The sequence below is a fragment of the Taudactylus pleione genome, unplaced genomic scaffold (genome assembly GCF_031769625.1).
Source record: "Taudactylus pleione unplaced genomic scaffold, aTauple2 ptg000646l, whole genome shotgun sequence".
In the NCBI taxonomy this organism is placed as follows: domain Eukaryota; kingdom Metazoa; phylum Chordata; class Amphibia; order Anura; family Myobatrachidae; genus Taudactylus; species Taudactylus pleione.
The window spans coordinates 441,868-461,180 of record NW_028285048.1 but is presented as its reverse complement, the minus strand read 5'-3'; the positions used below and the strand labels follow the sequence as shown (position 1 = coordinate 461,180).

General features: G+C 47.0%; 1 protein-coding gene across 3 annotated transcripts in view; it reads left to right on the top strand.

Annotated features, from left to right (window-relative positions):
- The window catches only part of LOC148478898 (uncharacterized), a 219,021-nt gene that overhangs the window by 34,357 nt on the left and 165,351 nt on the right, over nucleotides 1-19,313 (top strand). For all 3 annotated transcript variants that reach the window (XM_088455229.1, XM_088455230.1, XM_088455228.1), the window contains exons 6-10: nucleotides 2,646-2,780; nucleotides 3,697-3,854; nucleotides 4,023-4,105; nucleotides 4,185-4,263; nucleotides 4,749-4,822. In XM_088455229.1, the coding sequence (XP_088311355.1) occupies nucleotides 2,646-2,780; nucleotides 3,697-3,854; nucleotides 4,023-4,105; nucleotides 4,185-4,263; nucleotides 4,749-4,822 (529 nt within the window). The remainder of the gene's footprint in view (nucleotides 1-2,645; nucleotides 2,781-3,696; nucleotides 3,855-4,022; nucleotides 4,106-4,184; nucleotides 4,264-4,748; nucleotides 4,823-19,313) is intronic.

The window sequence follows — 19,313 nt, the reverse complement described above, 5'->3', positions numbered from 1 at the left end:
GTTTATAACGTCATGTCCGCCTGCGTGGAGAGTGTGCTCCATCGCCCCTGGCTATGCCCCGGAGAGATTTAACATCGCCCCCTGACTCCGGTCACAGTGCAGCCTTCCCCGGCCTCAAACACTTGCAACATTTTGACAATTTGTAGTTGATATTCTTGTATTACCCTTTTAAGACCCTAATAATAGGTTTTTCTTCAGCGCTGTATTAAAACATTAAAGGCCATAAATTCCACAGTCACCTGTATTCATTTATAACTAATTTATTATGGAACATATCATAAAGCGGTTCTGACATCCAGACCTCTTCTTGGTCATAAATCTGTTTCCACGTGTTTACATAACTTACACTGAAGTTCAGGAAAGGACCTCCAGTGCCGGGAGGGGAGCTTAACCCCTCGCTGCCAGCACAGGTATGAGATCAGCGCAAGATATATAACACACATATGGCATGGCGGCCACTCAGGTCCTCGCCAGATCTGACGATATTTTTTAAGTAATGCTGCCCGTGGACTCGCAGAGGAACAAACCTAAAATATAAGGGTTTTCATATGGAAGAAGCTACTAATTCCAATGACAATGACACATGTAAAGATTCCGATATTATTTTGATTTACTTGTTGCATTCACATTTGCTTTACAGATGAGTTTCAGTTGTTGCTCTCAGTTATCAGCTGAAGAGGAGAGGGCAACAAGAGAACTGCAGAACCCTGGGCTCCTGCTGTTGTTATGTTTGTTGCTGTCATTAGTTGCTCTTTTATATAAGTAAATATGTAGTTTAGTTTTAGTCATCCTATAGTATAATGGGTTTGGATTTTTTTTGTTTTAGTGTTTTATAACTTTCCAGTAAAGTGACACAGGGGATGGTGCTGGGGGAAGATGATGTCGGCCCCGTGCCCACCCCTGCCAAAAATATTCTGCTTTTATTAATTTGGCATCGAGGTTACTTGAATATGTGTCGGGGTTTATGAGCCTAATAAGGAATGGGGGCTGCCATATTGATTGTCATACATACAGCGCAGACGTGAACACATTAATCACATACACGTACAGTGCAGACGTGACCACATAAAGCTCATAGACTCGTACAGTGCAGACGTGACCACATAAAGCGCATAGACACGTACAGTGCAGACGTGACCACGTAAAGCGCATAGACACGTACAGTGCAGACGTGACCACATAAAGTGCATAGATACGTACAGTGCAGACGTGACCACCTAAATCACATAGACACGTACAGTGCAGACGTGACCACATAAATCACATACACGTACAGTGCAGACGTGACCACATAAAGTGCATAGACACGTACAGTGCAGACGTGACCACCTAAATCACATAGACACATACAGCGCAGACGTGACCACATAAATCACATAGACATGTACAGTGCAGACGTGACCACATAAAGTGCATAGACACGTACAGTGCAGACGTGACCACATAAAGCGCATAGACACGTACAGCGCAGACGTGACCACATAAAGTGCATAGATATGTACAGTGCAGACGTGACCACATAAAGTGCATAGATACGAACAGCGCAGACGTGACCACATAAAGTGCATAGACACGTACAGCGCAGACGTGACCCCATAAAGTGCATAGACACGTACAGCGCAGACGTGACCCCATAAAGTGCATAGACACGTACAGCGCAGACGTGATCACATACAGTGCATAGACACGTGCAGCGCAGACGTGACCCCATAAAGTGCATAGACACGTACAGCGCAGACGTGACCACATAAAGTGCATAGACAAGTACAGCGCAGACGTGACCACATAAAGTGCATAGACACGTACAGCGCAGACGTGACCACATAAAGTGCATAGATATGTACAGCGCAGACGTGACCACATAAAGTGCAAAGACACGTACAGCGCAGACGTGACCACATAAAGTGCATAGCTATGTACAATGCAGACGTGACCACATAAAGTGCATAGACACGTACAGTGCAGACGTGACCACATAAAGTGCATAGACACGTACAGTGCAGACGTGACCACATAAAGTGCATAGATATGTACAGCGCAGACGTGACCACATAAAGTGCATAGATACGTACAGCGCAGACGTGACCACATAAAGTGCATAGATACGTACAGCGCAGACGTGACCACATAAAGTGCATAGATATGCACAGCGCAGGCGTGACCACATAAAGTGCATAGACATGTACAGTGCAGACGTGACCACATAAAGTGCATAGACACGTACAGTGCAGACGTGACCACATAAAGTGCATAGATATGTACAGCGCAGACGTGACCACATAAAGTGCATAGATACGTACAGCGCAGACGTGACCACATAAAGTGCATAGATATGCACAGCGCAGGCGTGACCACATAAAGTGCATAGACATGTACAGCGCAGACGTGACCACATAAAGTGCATAGATACTTACAGCGCAGACGTGACCACATAAAGTGCATAGATATGTACAGCGCAGACGTGACCACATAAAGTGCATAGATATGTACAGCGCAGACGTGACCACATAAATCGCATAGACATGTACAGCGCAGACGTGACCACATAAAGTGCATACTGTATGGCGTGGGTGAGGAAAGGACACGAGGGACACGCAGGCCTTATGTCACATTCCCTAATGCTGATCTGTCTGCCATGTTCTCAGAGCGCTGCAGAGGGAAGAAGAATTGCGGTCACTTCGGGAGAATCTTAGCGTTGTCCAGGAAAGAAACCAAACGTTACAAATCGCCATTGCGGCGCTACAAATGGAGGCCATGGAGAATGAAAGCAGGAACACACTGTAAGTATACAGCTGGGTATACATAAGGGCAACTTTTTTATGTATTACTACTACAGCCGGCATGTCACTGGCCATTATTACTACAGCCGGCATGTCACTGGCCATTATTACTACAGCCGGCATGTCACTGGCCATTACTACTACAGCTGGCATGTCACTGGCCAGTACTACTACAGCCGGCATGTCACTGGCCATTATTACTACAGCCGGCATGTCACTGGCCAGTACTACTACAGCCGGCATGTCACTGGCCATTGCTACTACAGCCGGCATGTCACTGGCCATTGCTACTACAGCCGGCATGTCACTGGCCATTGCTACTACAGCCGGCATGTCACTGGCCATTACTACTACAGCCGGCATGTTACTGGCCATTACTACTGCAGCCGGCATTTCACTGAGCATTACTACTACAGCCGGCATGTCACTGAGCATTACTACTACAGCCGGCATGTCACTGAGCATTACTACTACAGCCGGCATGTCACTGAGCATTACTACTACAGCCGGCATGTCACTGGCCATTACTACTACAGCCGGCATGTCACTGGCCATTACTACTACAGCTGGCATGTCACTGGCCATTACTACTACAGCCGGCATGTCACTGAGCATTACTACTACAGCCGGCATGTCACTGAGCATTACTACTACAGCTGGCATGTCACTGACCATTACTACTACAGCCGGCATGTCACTGGCCATTGCTACTACAGCCGGCATGCTACAGGCCATTGCTACTACAGCCGGCATGCTACAGGCCATTGCTACTACAGCCGGCATGTCACTGGCCATTGCTACTACAGCCGGCATGTCACTGGCCATTGCTACTACAGCCGGCATGTTACTGGCCAGTACTACTACAGCCGGCATGTTACTGAGCAGTACTATTACTCTGACACACTCTTATTTCCAGGCTAATAGAAGAAACCCGTGCTGAGAAGAGAGAGCTGGAAGAGGAAGGCGCGACGCAGCGACAGCACGAGTCTGATCTTCATAGTCGGCTCGCTGCTTCCCGTATCCAGATACAAGAGATGGAGCAGCTCAGCACAGCCTATAGCGCCCTCCAGAGAGGTGTGTGAGGAATACACTGATCACTATTACTCTATGTATGTAAATAACTTACTGCCCGGGGGAAGGACTGTGTCTCAGTTACCAGAATGGGTAAGTGGAGGGATTTGGTCAAAGTAAATGCCCCCCTCCACTTCAGACACCTGTTGTGTTCATTGTGTCCTTGTTTAGTATTTCAGGCTCCACTGTCCAGAAAGAAGCAGAACATGTTATCGCTGGTGGGGAAGGTTCCTGCAGGCAGGACGGGACCCTCGGTCAGTCAGACTCCGCTACATGGATATGAGGCAGCACGTTGGGGAAAGTATTTATAATGGACCCTTTGTCATGTTTCAGATGTACGCGGCCTCTTACCTGCAAGCGACCAGACACATGTACCAGCAACTGCTCCAGGTGCAGAACAGCTTCATGGATGGTAAGATCCCACTCATCCAATGTTACATTGGCCCCCTCTAATCCACCACAGGGGCCCCCGCCGAGGCCTTGCCACCTATCACAGAGTTTCTAGCCAATGATTTCGTAAGGAAAAAACTTGTGAGCGGCAGAAAGTTTTTGCTCTATTGTTGGGTATTGCTGGCTCTGTAATGTGCCCCGATACATTGGCCACGTCCTTGTGCTGTGATACTTACTGAATAAATATAATGCCACAGACAGGGATATCCTTAATAATGGCCTGCACCTAAACATTCCGCAAGGCCCAGGAAAGGTGATGCACTATCCAGTACAAGTCTGCAGCATTTATGGTGAGTCAGCCGGGGGTACAGGGGCCACAAGCTAGAGTAAGGGTCACACTCCAGCTACGTGGCCTGATAGATATGCCTTTGTCTTGGAGATGTGCATGACAGCTGTAGGTGCTAATACTGGGCCACATGAGATGAGTAAAGAGACTTTTTCCTCCAGATTTTGACAGCTTTTTGGAGAATGGAATTGACGTGTCAGACAGAGAAGAGTCACATGAGCAGCGGGATAAAAAGGTGCCGTCTCCTGTTAATCTCCCAGAAATGTTCCCCTATTTGCTGTATGTCTCCGTCACAGTTTTCCCTATTTTCCTTGTGCAGTTGAGCTTACAATCTAGTGTCGGTGATGTCAGCTCGTCCAGTAACTGACACTGAGATGTGTAATCGGGGTCACCAGGGAGTCACATGATCACTGCCCTTAGTTACAGAAACTCATCTGGCACACGCTCAGTGCGGCTAAATGTTTCATTGTAAATTCGCAATAACGCCATCCCTGGCCATACAGCGTGACTGACATGTCCTGAGTGAAATAGTGCAGTGTATTTTTCTGTACATTTTGCATTTATGCGCATTGCAGGATCACTGAAAAATTCGGACTCAGTTGCACACAGATGTACAAATGTCGCACACCGCATTGATCACTGGACGCTAGCAATGTAGTTTTGACTGTACAGGATCTAGAACGCCGCAAGGCGCTATTTGGTGCAACTGATATCACAGCGTAAAAGAGCACATCTGTACATATCACCAGTAGAGTACATAATGAGCGAATAATGGGCCGGATTCAGAGCCACTCGTAAGCGGCAGCTCGTTCGCTCCGAGCGATGTTTGCCAAACTGCGCATGCGTACGGATCGATATACGCATGCGCGAACCAGTCATTGCGGCCGAAATTCATGTGGTCGCAAAATAGCGAATGCCTGCTAATTTGAGTGACAGGATGAGGCGTATGTGGGTGGTAACAGGGGAAGGTGCTTGAAAACGGGGAGTGGAGATCCGATCGCAGGCGTGCTTAAAGGTCAAAACGGGCGTTTTATGGGTGTGCATAATACAGCAGCGTCATTGACCACGTCACTGGGTTATTTTTTAGCCAGAACTGCTCGCAAAATTGTGGTAGCAAAAACCAACCACAAGAATAGCGAGCAGCTCATACCCTGTTCGATGTACTCGATTAATCTAATAAATAGCGGACATGACGTAGGATGCGAGCGGCCAGGGGGCGTAGTTTCCCAAAAAACGACCGCAAGTTTTGTTCGCTCGTTCAGACCTAGAGGCATGAACAGACCGCAAACAGCGAACGGTTCATTTGAATAGCCAACCCTATTTTCTGGAGGAGCGAGCGCAAATAGCGACCGGCTCTGAATCAGTCCCAGTGTCTCCACCATCCGGTCTCCTCTGGCTGATCACAATCCCCCCCATGTCACTTGGAGTGTGATAAGCTGCCGTATTGGGCTCTTCTCTGTGATTGTTTCAAGTTATATAAGGGTCTATTTATCTTTAAATATTTGCAGTATAAATATATTCCCCAGAACACCTATATTCGGGGGAAGGCCTGCATATATAAAATATAACCTGAATGTACCATGGAGGGACTGCAGCACATATTACAAAATTTAGTGGGAGAGCGTTCCTCCTCAGCAATGGCCACCACACATGTGTGACCAGTAGTGAAGTGTCCCCCGGGTCTGTTACTTGTATAACTGCTACTTGTACTGCTCCACCCCCCGGGTCTGTTACTTGTATAACTGCTACTTGTACTGCTCCACCCCCCGAGGTCTGTTACTTGTATAACTGCTACTTGTACTGCTCCACCCCCCGAGGTCTGTTACTTGTATAACTGCTACTTGTACTGCTCCATCCCCCCAGGTCTGTTACTTGTATAACTGCTACTTGTACTGCTCCATCCCCCCAGGTCTGTTACTTGTATAACTGCTGCTTGTACTGCTCCATCCCCCCAGGTCTGTTACTTGTATAACTGCTACTTGTACTGCTCCACCCCCCGAGGTCTGTTACTTGTATAACTGCTGCTTGTACTGCTCCATCCACCCAGGTCTGTTACTTGTATAACTGCTACTTGTACTGCTCCACCCCCCGAGGTCTGTTACTTGTATAACTGCTGCTTGTACTGCTCCAACCCCCGGGTCTGTTACTTGTATAACTGCTACTTGTACTGTTCTAACCCCCGGGTCTGTTACTTGTATAACTGCTACTTGTACTGTTCTAACCCCCGGGTCTGTTACTTGTATAACTGCTGCTTGTACTGCTCCATCCCCCGAGGTCTGTTACTTGTATAACTGCTACTTGTACTGTTCTAACCCCCAGGTCTGTTACTTGTATAACTGCTACTTGAACTGTTCTAACCCCCGGGTCTGTTACTTGTATAACTGCTGCTTGTACTGCTCCATCCCCCAGGTCTGTTACTTGTATAACTGCTACTTGTACTGTTCTAACCCCACCAGGTCTGTTACTTGTATAACTGCTACTTGTACTGCTCTATACCCCAGGTCTGTTACTTGTATAACTGCTACTTGTACTGCTCTATACCCCAGGTCTGTTACTTGTACTGCTCCATCCCCCCAGGTCTGTTACTTGTATAACTGCTACTTGTACTGCTCCACCCCCCGAGGTCTGTTACTTGTATAACTGCTGCTTGTACTGCTCCATCCCCCGAGGTCTGTTACTTGTATAACTGCTACTTGTACTGTTCTAACCCCCAGGTATGTTACTTGTATAACTGCTACTTGTATTGCTCCACCGCCCCAGGTCTGTTACTTGTATAACTGCTACTTGTACTGCTCCACCCCCCGAGGACTGTTACTTGTATAACTGCTACTTGTACTGTTCTAACCCCCAGGTCTGTTACTTGTATAACTGCTACTTGTACTGTTCTAACCCCCAGGTCTGTTACTTGTATAACTGCTACTTGTACTGCTCCACCCCCCAGGTCTGTTACTTGTATTACTGCTACTTGTATTGCTCTATACCCCAGGTCTGTTACTTGTATAACTGCTACTTGTACTGCTCCACCCCCCGAGGTCTGTTACTTGTATAACTGCTGCTTGTACTGTTCTAACCCCCAGGTCTGTTACTTGTATAACTGTTACTTGTACTACTCTAACCCCCAGGTCTGTTACTTGTATAACTGCTACTTGTACTGCTCCATACCCCAGGTCTGTTACTTGTATAACTGCTACTTGTACTGCTCCATCCCCCAGGTCTGTTACTTGTATAACTGCTACTTGTACAGCTCCATCCCTCCAGGTCTGTTACTTGTATAACTGCTGCTTGTACTGTTCTAACCCCCAGGTCTGTTACTTGTATAACTGCTGCTTGTACTGTTCTAACCCCCAGGTCTGTTACTTGTATAACTGCTACTTGTACTGCTCCACCCCCCGAGGTCTGTTACTTGTATAACTGCTACTTGTACTGTTCTAACCCCCAAGTCTGTTACTTGTATAACTGCTGCTTGTACTGCTCCATACCCCAGGTCTGTTACTTGTATAACTGCTACCTGTACAGCTCCATCTCCCCAGGTCTGTTACTTGTATTACTGCTACTTGTACTGCTCCACCCCCCGAGGTCTGTTACTTGTATAACTGCTGCTTGTACTGCTCCATCCCCCCAGGTCTGTTACTTGTATAACTGCTACTTGTACTGCTCCACCCCCCGAGGTCTGTTACTTGTATAACTGCTACTTGTACTGTTCTAACCCCCAGGTCTGTTACTTGTATAACTTCTACTTGTACTGTTCTAACCCCCAGGTCTGTTACTTGTATAACTGCTTCTTGTACTGCTCCATCCCCCCAGGTCTGTTACTTGTATAACTGCTACTTGTACTGCTCCACCCCCCGAGGTCTGTTACTTGTATAACTGCTACTTGTACTGTTCTAACCCCCAGGTCTGTTACTTGTATAACTGCTACTTGTACTGCTCCACCCCCCGAGGTCTGTTACTTGTATAACTGCTACTTATACTGTTCTAACCCCCAGGTCTGTTACTTGTATAACTGCTACTTGTACTGCTCCACCCCCCGAGGTCTGTTACTTGTATAACTGCTACTTATACTGTTCTAACCCCCGAGGTCTGTTATTTGTATAACTGCTACTTGTATTGCTCCACCGCCCCTGGTCTATTACTTGTATAACTGCTGCTTGTACTGCTCCACCCCCCGAGGTCTGTTACTTGTATAACTGCTACTTGTACTGTTCTAACCCCCGAGGTCTGTTACTTGTATAACTGCTACTTGTACTGCTCCATACCCCAGGTCTGTTACTTGTATAACTGCTACTTGTACTGCTCTATACCCCAGGTCTATTACTTGTATAACTGCTGCTTGTACTGCTCCACCCCCCGAGGTCTGTTACTTGTATAACTGCTGCTTGTACTGCTCCACCCCCCGAGGTCTGTTACTTGTATAACTGCTGCTTGTACTGCTCCACCCACCGAGGTCTGTTACTTGTATAACTGCTCCATACCCCAGGTCTGTTACTTGTATTACTGCTACTTGTACTGCTCCACCGCCCCAGGTCTATTACTTGTATAACTGCTACTTATACTGTTCTAACTGCCAGGTCTGTTACTTGTATAACTGCTGCTTGTACTGCTCCACCCCCCGAGGTCTGTTACTTGTACTGCTCCATACCCCAGGTCTGTTACTTGTATAACTGCTACTTGTACTGTTCTAACCCCCAGGTCTGTTACTTGTATAACTGCTACTTGTATTGCTCCACCGCCCCAGGTCTATTACTTGTATAACTGCTACTTATACTGTTCTAACTGCCAGGTCTGTTACTTGTATAACTGCTGCTTGTACTGCTCCACCCCCCGAGGTCTGTTACTTGTACTGCTCCATACCCCAGGTCTGTTACTTGTATAACTGCTACTTGTACTGTTCTAACCCCCAGGTCTGTTACTTGTATAACTGCTACTTGTATTGCTCCATCCCCCCAGGTCTGTTACTTGTATTACTGCTTCTTGTACTGCACCACCGCTCCAGGTCTATTACTTGTATAACTGCTGCTTGTACTGCTCCACCCCCCGAGGTCTGTTACTTGTACTGCTCCATACCCCAGGTCTGTTACTTGTATAACTGCTACTTGTACTGTTCTAACCCCCAGGTCTGTTACTTGTATAACTGCTACTTGTACTGCTCCATCCCCCCAGGTCTGTTACTTGTATAACTGCTGCTTGTACTGCTCCATACCCCAGGTCTGTTACTTGTATAACTGCTGCTTGTACTGCTCCACCGCCCCAGGTCTGTTACTTGTATTACTGCTACTTGTACTGCTCCATACCCCGAGGTCTATTACTTGTACTGCTCCATACCCCAGGTCTGTTACTTGTATAACTGCTACTTGTACTGCTCCATACCCCTGGTCTGTTACTTGTATAACTGCTACTTGTACTGCTCCATACCCCAGGTCTGTTACTTGTATAACTGCTACTTGTACTGCTCCACCCCCGAGGTCTGTTACTTGTATAACTGCTACTTATACTGTTCTAACCCCCAGGTCTGTTACTTGTATAACTGCTACTTGTACTGTTCTAACCCCCGAGGTCTGTTACTTGTATAACTGCTACTTGTACTGCTCCATACCCCAGGTCTGTTACTTGTATAACTGGTACTTGTACTGCTCCATCCCCCCAGGTCTGTTACTTGTATAACTGCTGCTTGTACTGCTCCATACCCCAGGTCTGTTACTTGTATAACTGCTACTTGTACTGCTCCACCGCCCCAGGTCTATTACTTGTATAACTGCTGCTTGTACTGCTCCACCCCCCGAGGTCTGTTACTTGTATTACTGCTGCTTGTACTGCTCCACCCCCTGAGGTCTGTTACTTGTACTGCTCCATACCCCAGGTCTGTTACTTGTATAACTGCTACTTGTACTGCTCCACCCCCCGAGGTCTGTTACTTGTATAACTGCTACTTGTACTGTTCTAACCCCCAGGTCTGTTACTTGTATAACTGCTACTTGTACTGCTCCATACCCCAGGTCTGTTACTTGTATAACTGCTGCTTGTACTGCTCCATCCCCCCTATGTCTGTTACTTGTATAACTGCTACTTGTACTGCTCCACCCCCCGAGGTCTGTTACTTGTATAACTGCTACTTGTACTGTTCTAACCCCCAGGTCTGTTACTTGTATAACTGCTACTTGTACTGTTCTAACCCCCAGGTCTGTTACTTGTATAACTGCTACTTGTATTGCTCCACCGCCCCAGGTCTATTACTTGTATAACTGCTACTTGTACTGCTCCATACCCCAGGTCTATTACTTGTATAACTGCTGCTTGTACTGCTCCATACCCCAGGTCTGTTACTTGTATAACTGCTACTTGTACAGCTCCATCCCTCCAGGTCTGTTACTTGTATTACTGCTACTTGTACTGCTCCATCCCCACCAGGTCTGTTACTTGTATAACTGCTGCTTGTACTGCTCCACCCCCCGAGGTCTGTTACTTGTATAACTGCTACCTGTACAGCTCCATCCCCCAAGTCTGTTACTTGTATAACTGCTACTTGTACTGCTCCATACCCCAGGTCTGTTACTTGTATAACTGCTGCTTGTACTGCTCCATCCCCCCAGGTCTGTTACTTGTATTACTGCTACTTGTACTGCTCCATACCCCAGGTCTGTTACTTGTATAACTGCTACTTGTACTGCTCCACCCCCCGAGGTCTGTTACTTGTATAACTGCTACTTATACTGTTCTAACCCCCAGGTCTGTTACTTGTATAACTGCTACTTGTATTGCTCTAACCCCCGAGCTCTGTTACTTGTATAACTGCTACTTGTACTGTTCTAACCCCCAGGTCTGTTACTTGTATAACTGCTACTTGTACTGCTCCATGCCCCAGGTCTATTACTTGTATAACTGCTGCTTGTACTGCTCCACCCCGCGAGGTCTGTTACTTGTACTGCTCCATACCCCAGGTCTGTTACTTGTATAACTGCTACTTGTACTGCTCCACCCCCCGAGGTCTGTTACTTGTATAACTGCTACTTGTACTGTTCCATACCCCAGGTCTGTAACTTGTATAACTGCTACTTGTACTGCTCCACCCCCCGAGGTCTGTTACTTGTATAACTTCTACTTGTACTGTTCTAACCCCCAGGTCTGTTACTTGTATAACTGCTACTTGTACTGCTCCATACCCCAGGTCTGTTACTTGTATAACTGCTGCTTGTACTGCTCCATCCCCCCAGGTCTGTTACTTGTATAACTGCTACTTGTACTGCTCCACCCCCCGAGGTCTGTTACTTGTATAACTGCTACTTGTACTGTTCTAACCCCCAAGTCTGTTACTTGTATAACTGCTACTTGTACTGCTCCATACCCTAGGTCTGTTACTTGTATAACTGCTGCTTGTACTGCTCCATCCCCCCAGGTCTGTTACTTGTACTGCTCCATACCCCAGGTCTGTTACTTGTATAACTGCTGCTTGTACTGCTCCATACCCCAGGTCTGTTACTTGTATAACTGCTACCTGTACAGCTCCATCTCCCCAGGTCTGTTACTTGTATTACTGCTACTTGTACTGCTCCACCGCCCAAGGTCTATTACTTGTATAACTGCTGCTTGTACTGCTCCACCCCCCGAGGTCTGTTACTTGTATAACTGCTGCTTGTACTGCTCCACCCCCCGAGGTCTGTTACTTGTACTGCTCCATACCCCAGGTCTGTTACTTGTATAACTGCTTCTTGTACTGGTCTAACCCCCGAGGTCTGTTACTTGTACTGCTCCATACCCCAGGTCTGTTACTTGTATAACTGCTACCTGTACAGCTCCATCTCCCCAGGTCTGTTACTTTTATTACTGCTACTTGTACTGCTCCACCGCCCAAGGTCTATTACTTGTATAACTGCTGCTTGTACTGCTCCACCCCCCGAGGTCTGTTACTTGTACTGCTCCATACCCCAGGTCTGTTACTTGTATAACTGCTACTTGTACTAGTCTAACCCCCGAGGTCTGTTACTTGTATAACTGCTACTTGTACTGTTCTAACCCCCAGGTCTGTTACTTGTATAACTGCTACTTGTACTGCTCCATACCCCAGGTCTGTTACTTGTATAACTGCTACTTGTACTGCTCCATACCCCAGGTCTGTTACTTGTATAACTGCTGCTTGTACTGCTCTATACCCCAGGTCTGTTACTTGTACTGCTCCATCCCCCCAGGTCTGTTACTTGTATAACTGCTACTTGTACTGCTCCACCCCCCGAGGTCTGTTACTTGTATAACTGCTACTTGTACTGTTCTAACCCCCAGGTCTGTTACTTGTATAACTGCTACTTGTACTGCTCCATACCCCAGGTCTGTTACTTGTATAACTGCTGCTTGTACTGCTCCATACCCCAGGTCTGTTACTTGTATAACTGCTGCTTGTACTGCTCTATACCCCAGGTCTGTTACTTGTACTGCTCCATCCCCCCAGGTCTGTTACTTGTATAACTGCTACTTGTACTGCTCCACCCCCCGAGGTCTGTTACTTGTATAACTGCTACTTGTACTGTTCTAACCCCCAGGTCTGTTACTTGTATAACTGCTACTTGTACTGCTCCATACCCCAGGTCTGTTACTTGTATAACTGCTGCTTGTACTGCTCCATCCCCCCAGGTCTGTTACTTGTATAACTGCTACTTGTACTGCTCCACCCCCCGAGGTCTGTTACTTGTATAACTGCTACATGTACTGTTCTAACCCCCAAGTCTGTTACTTGTATAACTGCTACTTGTACTGCTCCATACCCCAGGTCTGTTACTTGTATAACTGCTGCTTGTACTGCTCCATCCCCCGAGGTCTGTTACTTGTATTACTGCTACTTGTACTGCTCCACCCCCCAGGTCTGTTACTTGTATAACTGCTACTTGTACTGTTCTAACCCCCAGGTCTGTTACTTGTATAACTGCTACTTGTACTGCTCCACCGCCCCAGGTCTATTACTTGTATAACTGCTACTTGTACTGCTCCATACCCCAGGTCTGTTACTTGTATAACTGCTGCTTGTACTGCTCCATACCCCAGGTCTGTTACTTGTATAACTGCTGCTTATACTGCTCCATCCCCCGAGGTCTGTTACTTGTATTACTGCTACTTGTACTGCTCCACCCCCGAGGTCTATTACTTGTATAACTGCTGCTTGCACTGCTCCACCCCCGAGGTCTGTTACTTGTATAACTGCTACTTGTAATGTTCTAACTGCCAGGTCTGTTACTTGTATAACTGCTTCTTATACTGTTCTAACTGCCAGGTCTGTTACTTGTATAACTGCTGCTTGTACTGCTCCACCCCCCGAGGTCTGTTACTTGTACTGCTCCATACCCCAGGTCTGTTACTTGTATAACTGCTACTTGTACTGTTCTAACCCCCAGGTCTGTTACTTGTATAACTGCTGCTTGTACTGCTCCATACCCCAGGTCTGTTACTTGTATAACTGCTACCTGTACAGCTCCATCCCCCCAGGTCTGTTACTTGTATTACTGCTACTTGTACTGCTCCACCGCCCAAGGTCTGTTACTTGTATAACTGCTACTTGTACTGCTCCATACCCCAGGTCTGGTACTTGTACTGCTCCATACCCCAGGTCTGTTACTTGTATAACTGCTACTTGTACTGCTCCATACCCCAGGTCTGTTACTTGTATAACTGCTACTTGTACTGCTCCACCCCCCGAGGTCTGTTACTTGTATAACTGCTACTTATACTGTTCTAACCCCCAGGTCTGTTACTTGTATAACTGCTACTTGTACTGTTCTAACCCCCGAGGTCTGTTACTTGTATAACTGCTACTTGTACTGTTCTAACCCCCAGGTCTGTTACTTGTATAACTGCTACTTGTACTGTACTAACCCCCAGGTCTTTTACTTGTATAACTGCTACTTGTACTGCTCCATACCCCAGGTCTGTTACTTGTATAACTGCTACTTGTACTGCTCCACCCCCCGAGGTCTGTTACTTGTATAACTGCTACTTATACTGCTCTAACCCTCTGGTCTGTTACTTGTATAACTGCTACTTGTACTGTTCTAACCCCCAGGTCTGTTACTTGTATAACTGCTACTTGTACTGTTCTAACCCCCGAGGTCTGTTACTTGTATAACTGCTACTTGTACTGTTCTAACGCCCAGGTCTGTTACTTGTATAACTGCTACTTCTACTGCTCCACCCCCCGAGGTGTGTTACTTGTATAACTGCTGCTTGTACTGCTCCACCCCCCGAGGTCTGTTACTTGTTCTGCTCCATACCCCAGGTCTGTTACTTGTATAACTGCTACTTGGACTGTTCTAACCCCCGAGGTCTGTTACTTGTATAACTGCTACTTGTACTGTTCTAACACCCAGGTCTGTTACTTGTATAACTGCTACTTGTACTGCTCCATACCCCAGGTCTGTTACTTGTATAACTGCTACTTGTATTGCTCCACCGCCCCAGGTCTATTACTTGTATAACTGCTACTTGTACTGCTCCATACCCCAGGTCTGTTACTTGTATAACTGCTGCTTGTACTGCTCCATACCCGAGGTCTGTTACTTGTATAACTGCTACTTGTACTGCTCCACCCCCCCGAGGTCTGTTACTTGTATAACTGCTACTTGTACTGTTCTAACCCCCAGGTCTGTTACTTGTATAACTGCTGCTTGTACTGCTCCATCCCCCCAGGTCTGTTACTTGTATTACTGCTACTTGTACTGCTCCACCCCCCGAGGTCTGTTACTTGTATAACTGCTACTTATACTGTTCTAACCCCCAGGTCTGTTACTTGTATAACTGCTACTTGTACTGTTCTAACCCCCAGGTCTGTTACTTGTATAACTGCTACTTGTATTGCTCCACCGCCCCAGGTCTATTACTTGTATAACTGCTACTTGTACTGCTCCATACCCCAGGTCTGTTACTTGTATAACTGCTGCTTGTACTGCTCCATACCCCAGGTCTGTTACTTGTATAACTGCTACCTGTACAGCTCCATCCCCCCAGGTCTGTTACTTGTATAACTGCTACTTGTACTGCTCCACCGCCCCAGGTCTATTACTTGTATAACTGCTGCTTGCACTGCTCCACCCCCGAGGTCTGTTACTTGTATAACTGCTACTTGTACTGCTCCACCCCCCGAGGTCTGTTACTTGTATAACTGCTACTTATACTGTTCTAACTGCCAGGTCTGTTACTTGTATAACTGCTGCTTGTACTGCTCCACCCCCCGAGGTCTGTTACTTGTACTGCTCCATACCCCATGTCTGTTACTTGTATAACTGCTACCTGTACAGCTCCATCCCCCCAGGTCTGTTACTTGTATTACAGCTACTTGTACTGCTCCACCGCCCAAGGTCTATTACTTGTATAACTGCTGCTTTTACTGCTCCACCCCCCGAGGTCTGCTGCTTGTACTGCTCCACCCCCCGAGGTCTGTTACTTGTACTGCTCCATACCCCAGGTCTGTTACTTGTATAACTGCTACTTGTACTGGTCTAACCCCCGAGGTCTGTTACTTGTATAACTGCTACTTGTACTGTTCTAACCCCCAGGTCTGTTACTTGCATAACTGCTACTTGTACTGCTCCATACCCCAGGTCTGGTACTTGTATAACTGCTACTTGTACTGCTCCATCCCCCCAGGTCTGTTACTTGTATAACTGCTGCCTGTACAGCTCCATCCCCCCAGGTCTGTTACTTGTATTACTGCTACTTGTACTGCTCCACCGCCCCAGGTCTATTACTTGTATAACTGCTGCTTGTACTGCTCCACCCCCCGAGGTCTGTTACTTGTACTGCTCCATACCCCAGGTCAGTTACTTGTATAACTGCTACTTGTACTGCTCCATACCCCAGGTCTGTTACTTGTATAACTGCTACTTGTACTGCTCCACCCCCCGAGGTCTGTTACTTGTATAACTGGAACTTGTACTGCTCCACCCCCCGAGGTCTGTTACTTGTATAACTGCTACTTATACTGTTCTAACCCCCAGGTCAGTTACTTGTATAACTGCTACTTGTACTGTTCTAACCCCCGAGGTCTGTTACTTGTATAACTGCTACTTGTACTGCTCCACCCCCCGAGGTCTGTTACTTGTATAACTGCTACTTGTACTGTTCTAACCCCCAAGTCTGTTACTTGTATAACTGCTACTTGTATTGCTCCATACCCCAGGTCTGTTACTTGTATAACTGCTGCTTGTACTGCTCCATACCCCAGGTCTGTTACTTGTATAACTGCTGCTTGTACTGCTCCATACCCCAGGTTTGTTACTTGTATAACTGCTACCTGTACAGCTCCATCCCCCCAGGTCTGTTACTTGTATTACTGCTACTTGTACTGCTCCACCCCCCGAGGTCTGTTACTTGTATTACTGCTACTTGTACTGCTCCACCCCCCGAGGTCTGTTACTTGTATAACTGCTACTTGTACTGTTCTAACCCCCCAGGTCTGTTACTTGTATAACTGCTACTTGTACTGCTCCACCCCCGAGGTCTGTTACTTGTATAACTGCTGCTTGTACTGCTCCACCCCCCGAGGTCTGTTACTTGTACTGCTCCATTCCCCAGGTCTGTTACTTGTATAACTGCTACTTGTACTGTTCTAACCCCCCAGGTCTGTTACTTGTATAACTGCTACTTGTACTGCTCCATACCCCAGGTCTGTTACTTGTATAACTGCTACTTGTATTGCTCCACCGCCCCAGGTCTATTACTTGTATAACTGCTACTTGTACTGCTCCATACCCCAGGTCTGTTACTTGTATAACTGCTGCTTGTACTGCTCCATACCCCAGGTCTGTTACTTGTATAACTGCTGCTTGTACTGCTCCATACCCCAGGTCTGTTACTTGTACTGCTCCATCCCCCCAGGTCTGTTACTTGTATAACTGCTACTTGTACTGCTCCACCCCCCGAGGTCTGTTACTTGTATAACTGCTACTTGTACTGTTCTAACCCCCAGGTCTGTTACTTGTATAACTGCTGCTTGTACAGCTCTATCCCCCCAGGTCTGTTACTTGTATTACTGCTACCTGTACAGCTCCATCCCCCCAGGTCTGTTACTTGTATAACTGCTACTTGTACTGCTCCACCCCCCGAGGTCTGTTACTTGTATAACTGCTGCTTGTACTGCTCCACCCCCCGAGGTCTGTTACTTGTACTGCTCCATACCCCAGGTCTGTTAGTTGTATAACTGCTACTTGTACTGTTCTAACCCCCAGGTCTGTTACTTGTATAACTGCTACCTGTACAGCTCCATCCCCCCAGGTCTGTTACTTGTATTACTGCTACTTGTACTGCTCCACCCCCCGAGGTCTGTTACTTGTATTACTGCTGCTTGTACTGCTCCACCCCCTGAGGTCTGTTACTTGTACTGCTCCATACCCCAGGTCTGTTACTTGTATAACTGCTACTTGTACTGCTCCACCCCCCGAGGTCTGTTACTTGTATAACTGCTACTTATACTGTTCTAACTGCTAGGTCTGTTACTTGTATAACTGCTACTTGTACTGCTCCACCGCCCCAGGTCTATTACTTGTATAACTGCTGCTTGCACTGCTCCACCCCCGAGGTCTGTTACTTGTATAACTGCTACTTGTACTGCTCCACCCCCCGAGGTCTGTTACTTGTATAACTGCTACTTGTACTGTTCTAACCCCCAAGTCTGTTACTTGTATAACTGCTACTTGTACTGCTCCATACCCCAGGTCTGTTACTTGTATAACTGCTGCTTGTACTGCTCCGTCCCCCCAGGTCTGTTACTTGTATTACTGCTACTTGTACTGCTCCACCCCCCGAGGTCTGTTACTTGTATAACTGCTACTTATACTGTTCTAACCCCCAGGTCTGTTACTTGTATAACTGCTACTTGTACTGTTCTAACCCCCAGGTCTGTTACTTGTATAACTGCTACTTATATTGCTCCACCGCCCCAGGTCTATTACTTGTATAACTGCTACTTGTACTGCTCCATACCCCAGGTCTGTTACTTGTATAACTGCTACCTGTACAGCTCCATCCCCCCAGGTCTGTTACTTGTATTACTGCTACTTGTACTGCTCCACCGCCCCAGGTCTATTACTTGTATAAATGCTGCTTGCACTGCTCCACCCCCGAGGTCTGTTACTTGTATAACTGCTACTTGTACTGCTCCACCCCACCAGGTCTGTTACTTGTATAACTGCTACTTATACTGTTCTAACTGCCAGGTCTGTTACTTGTATAACTGCTGCTTGTACTGCTCCATACCCCAGGTCTGTTACTTGTATAACTGCTGCTTGTACTGCTCCACCCCCCAAGGTCTGTTACTTGTATAACTGCTACCTGTACAGCTCCATCCCCCCAGGTCTGTTACTTGTATTACTGCTACTTGTACTGCTCCACCGCCCCAGGTCTATTACTTGTATAACTGCTGCTTGTACTGCTCCACCCCCCGAGGTCTGTTACTTGTATTACTGCTGCTTGTACTGCTCCACCCCCCGAGGTCTGTTACTTGTACTGCTCCATACCCCAGGTCTGTTACTTGTATAACTGCTACTTGTACTGCTCCTCCCCCCGAGGTCTGTTACTTGTATAACTGCTACTTGTACTGTTCTAACCCCCAGGTCTGTTACTTGTATAACTGCTACTTGTACTGTTCTAACCCCCAGGTCTGTTACTTGTATAACTGCTACTTGTACTGCTCCATACCCCAGGTCTGTTACTTGTATAACTGCTGCTTGTACTGCTCCATCCCCCCAGGTCTGTTA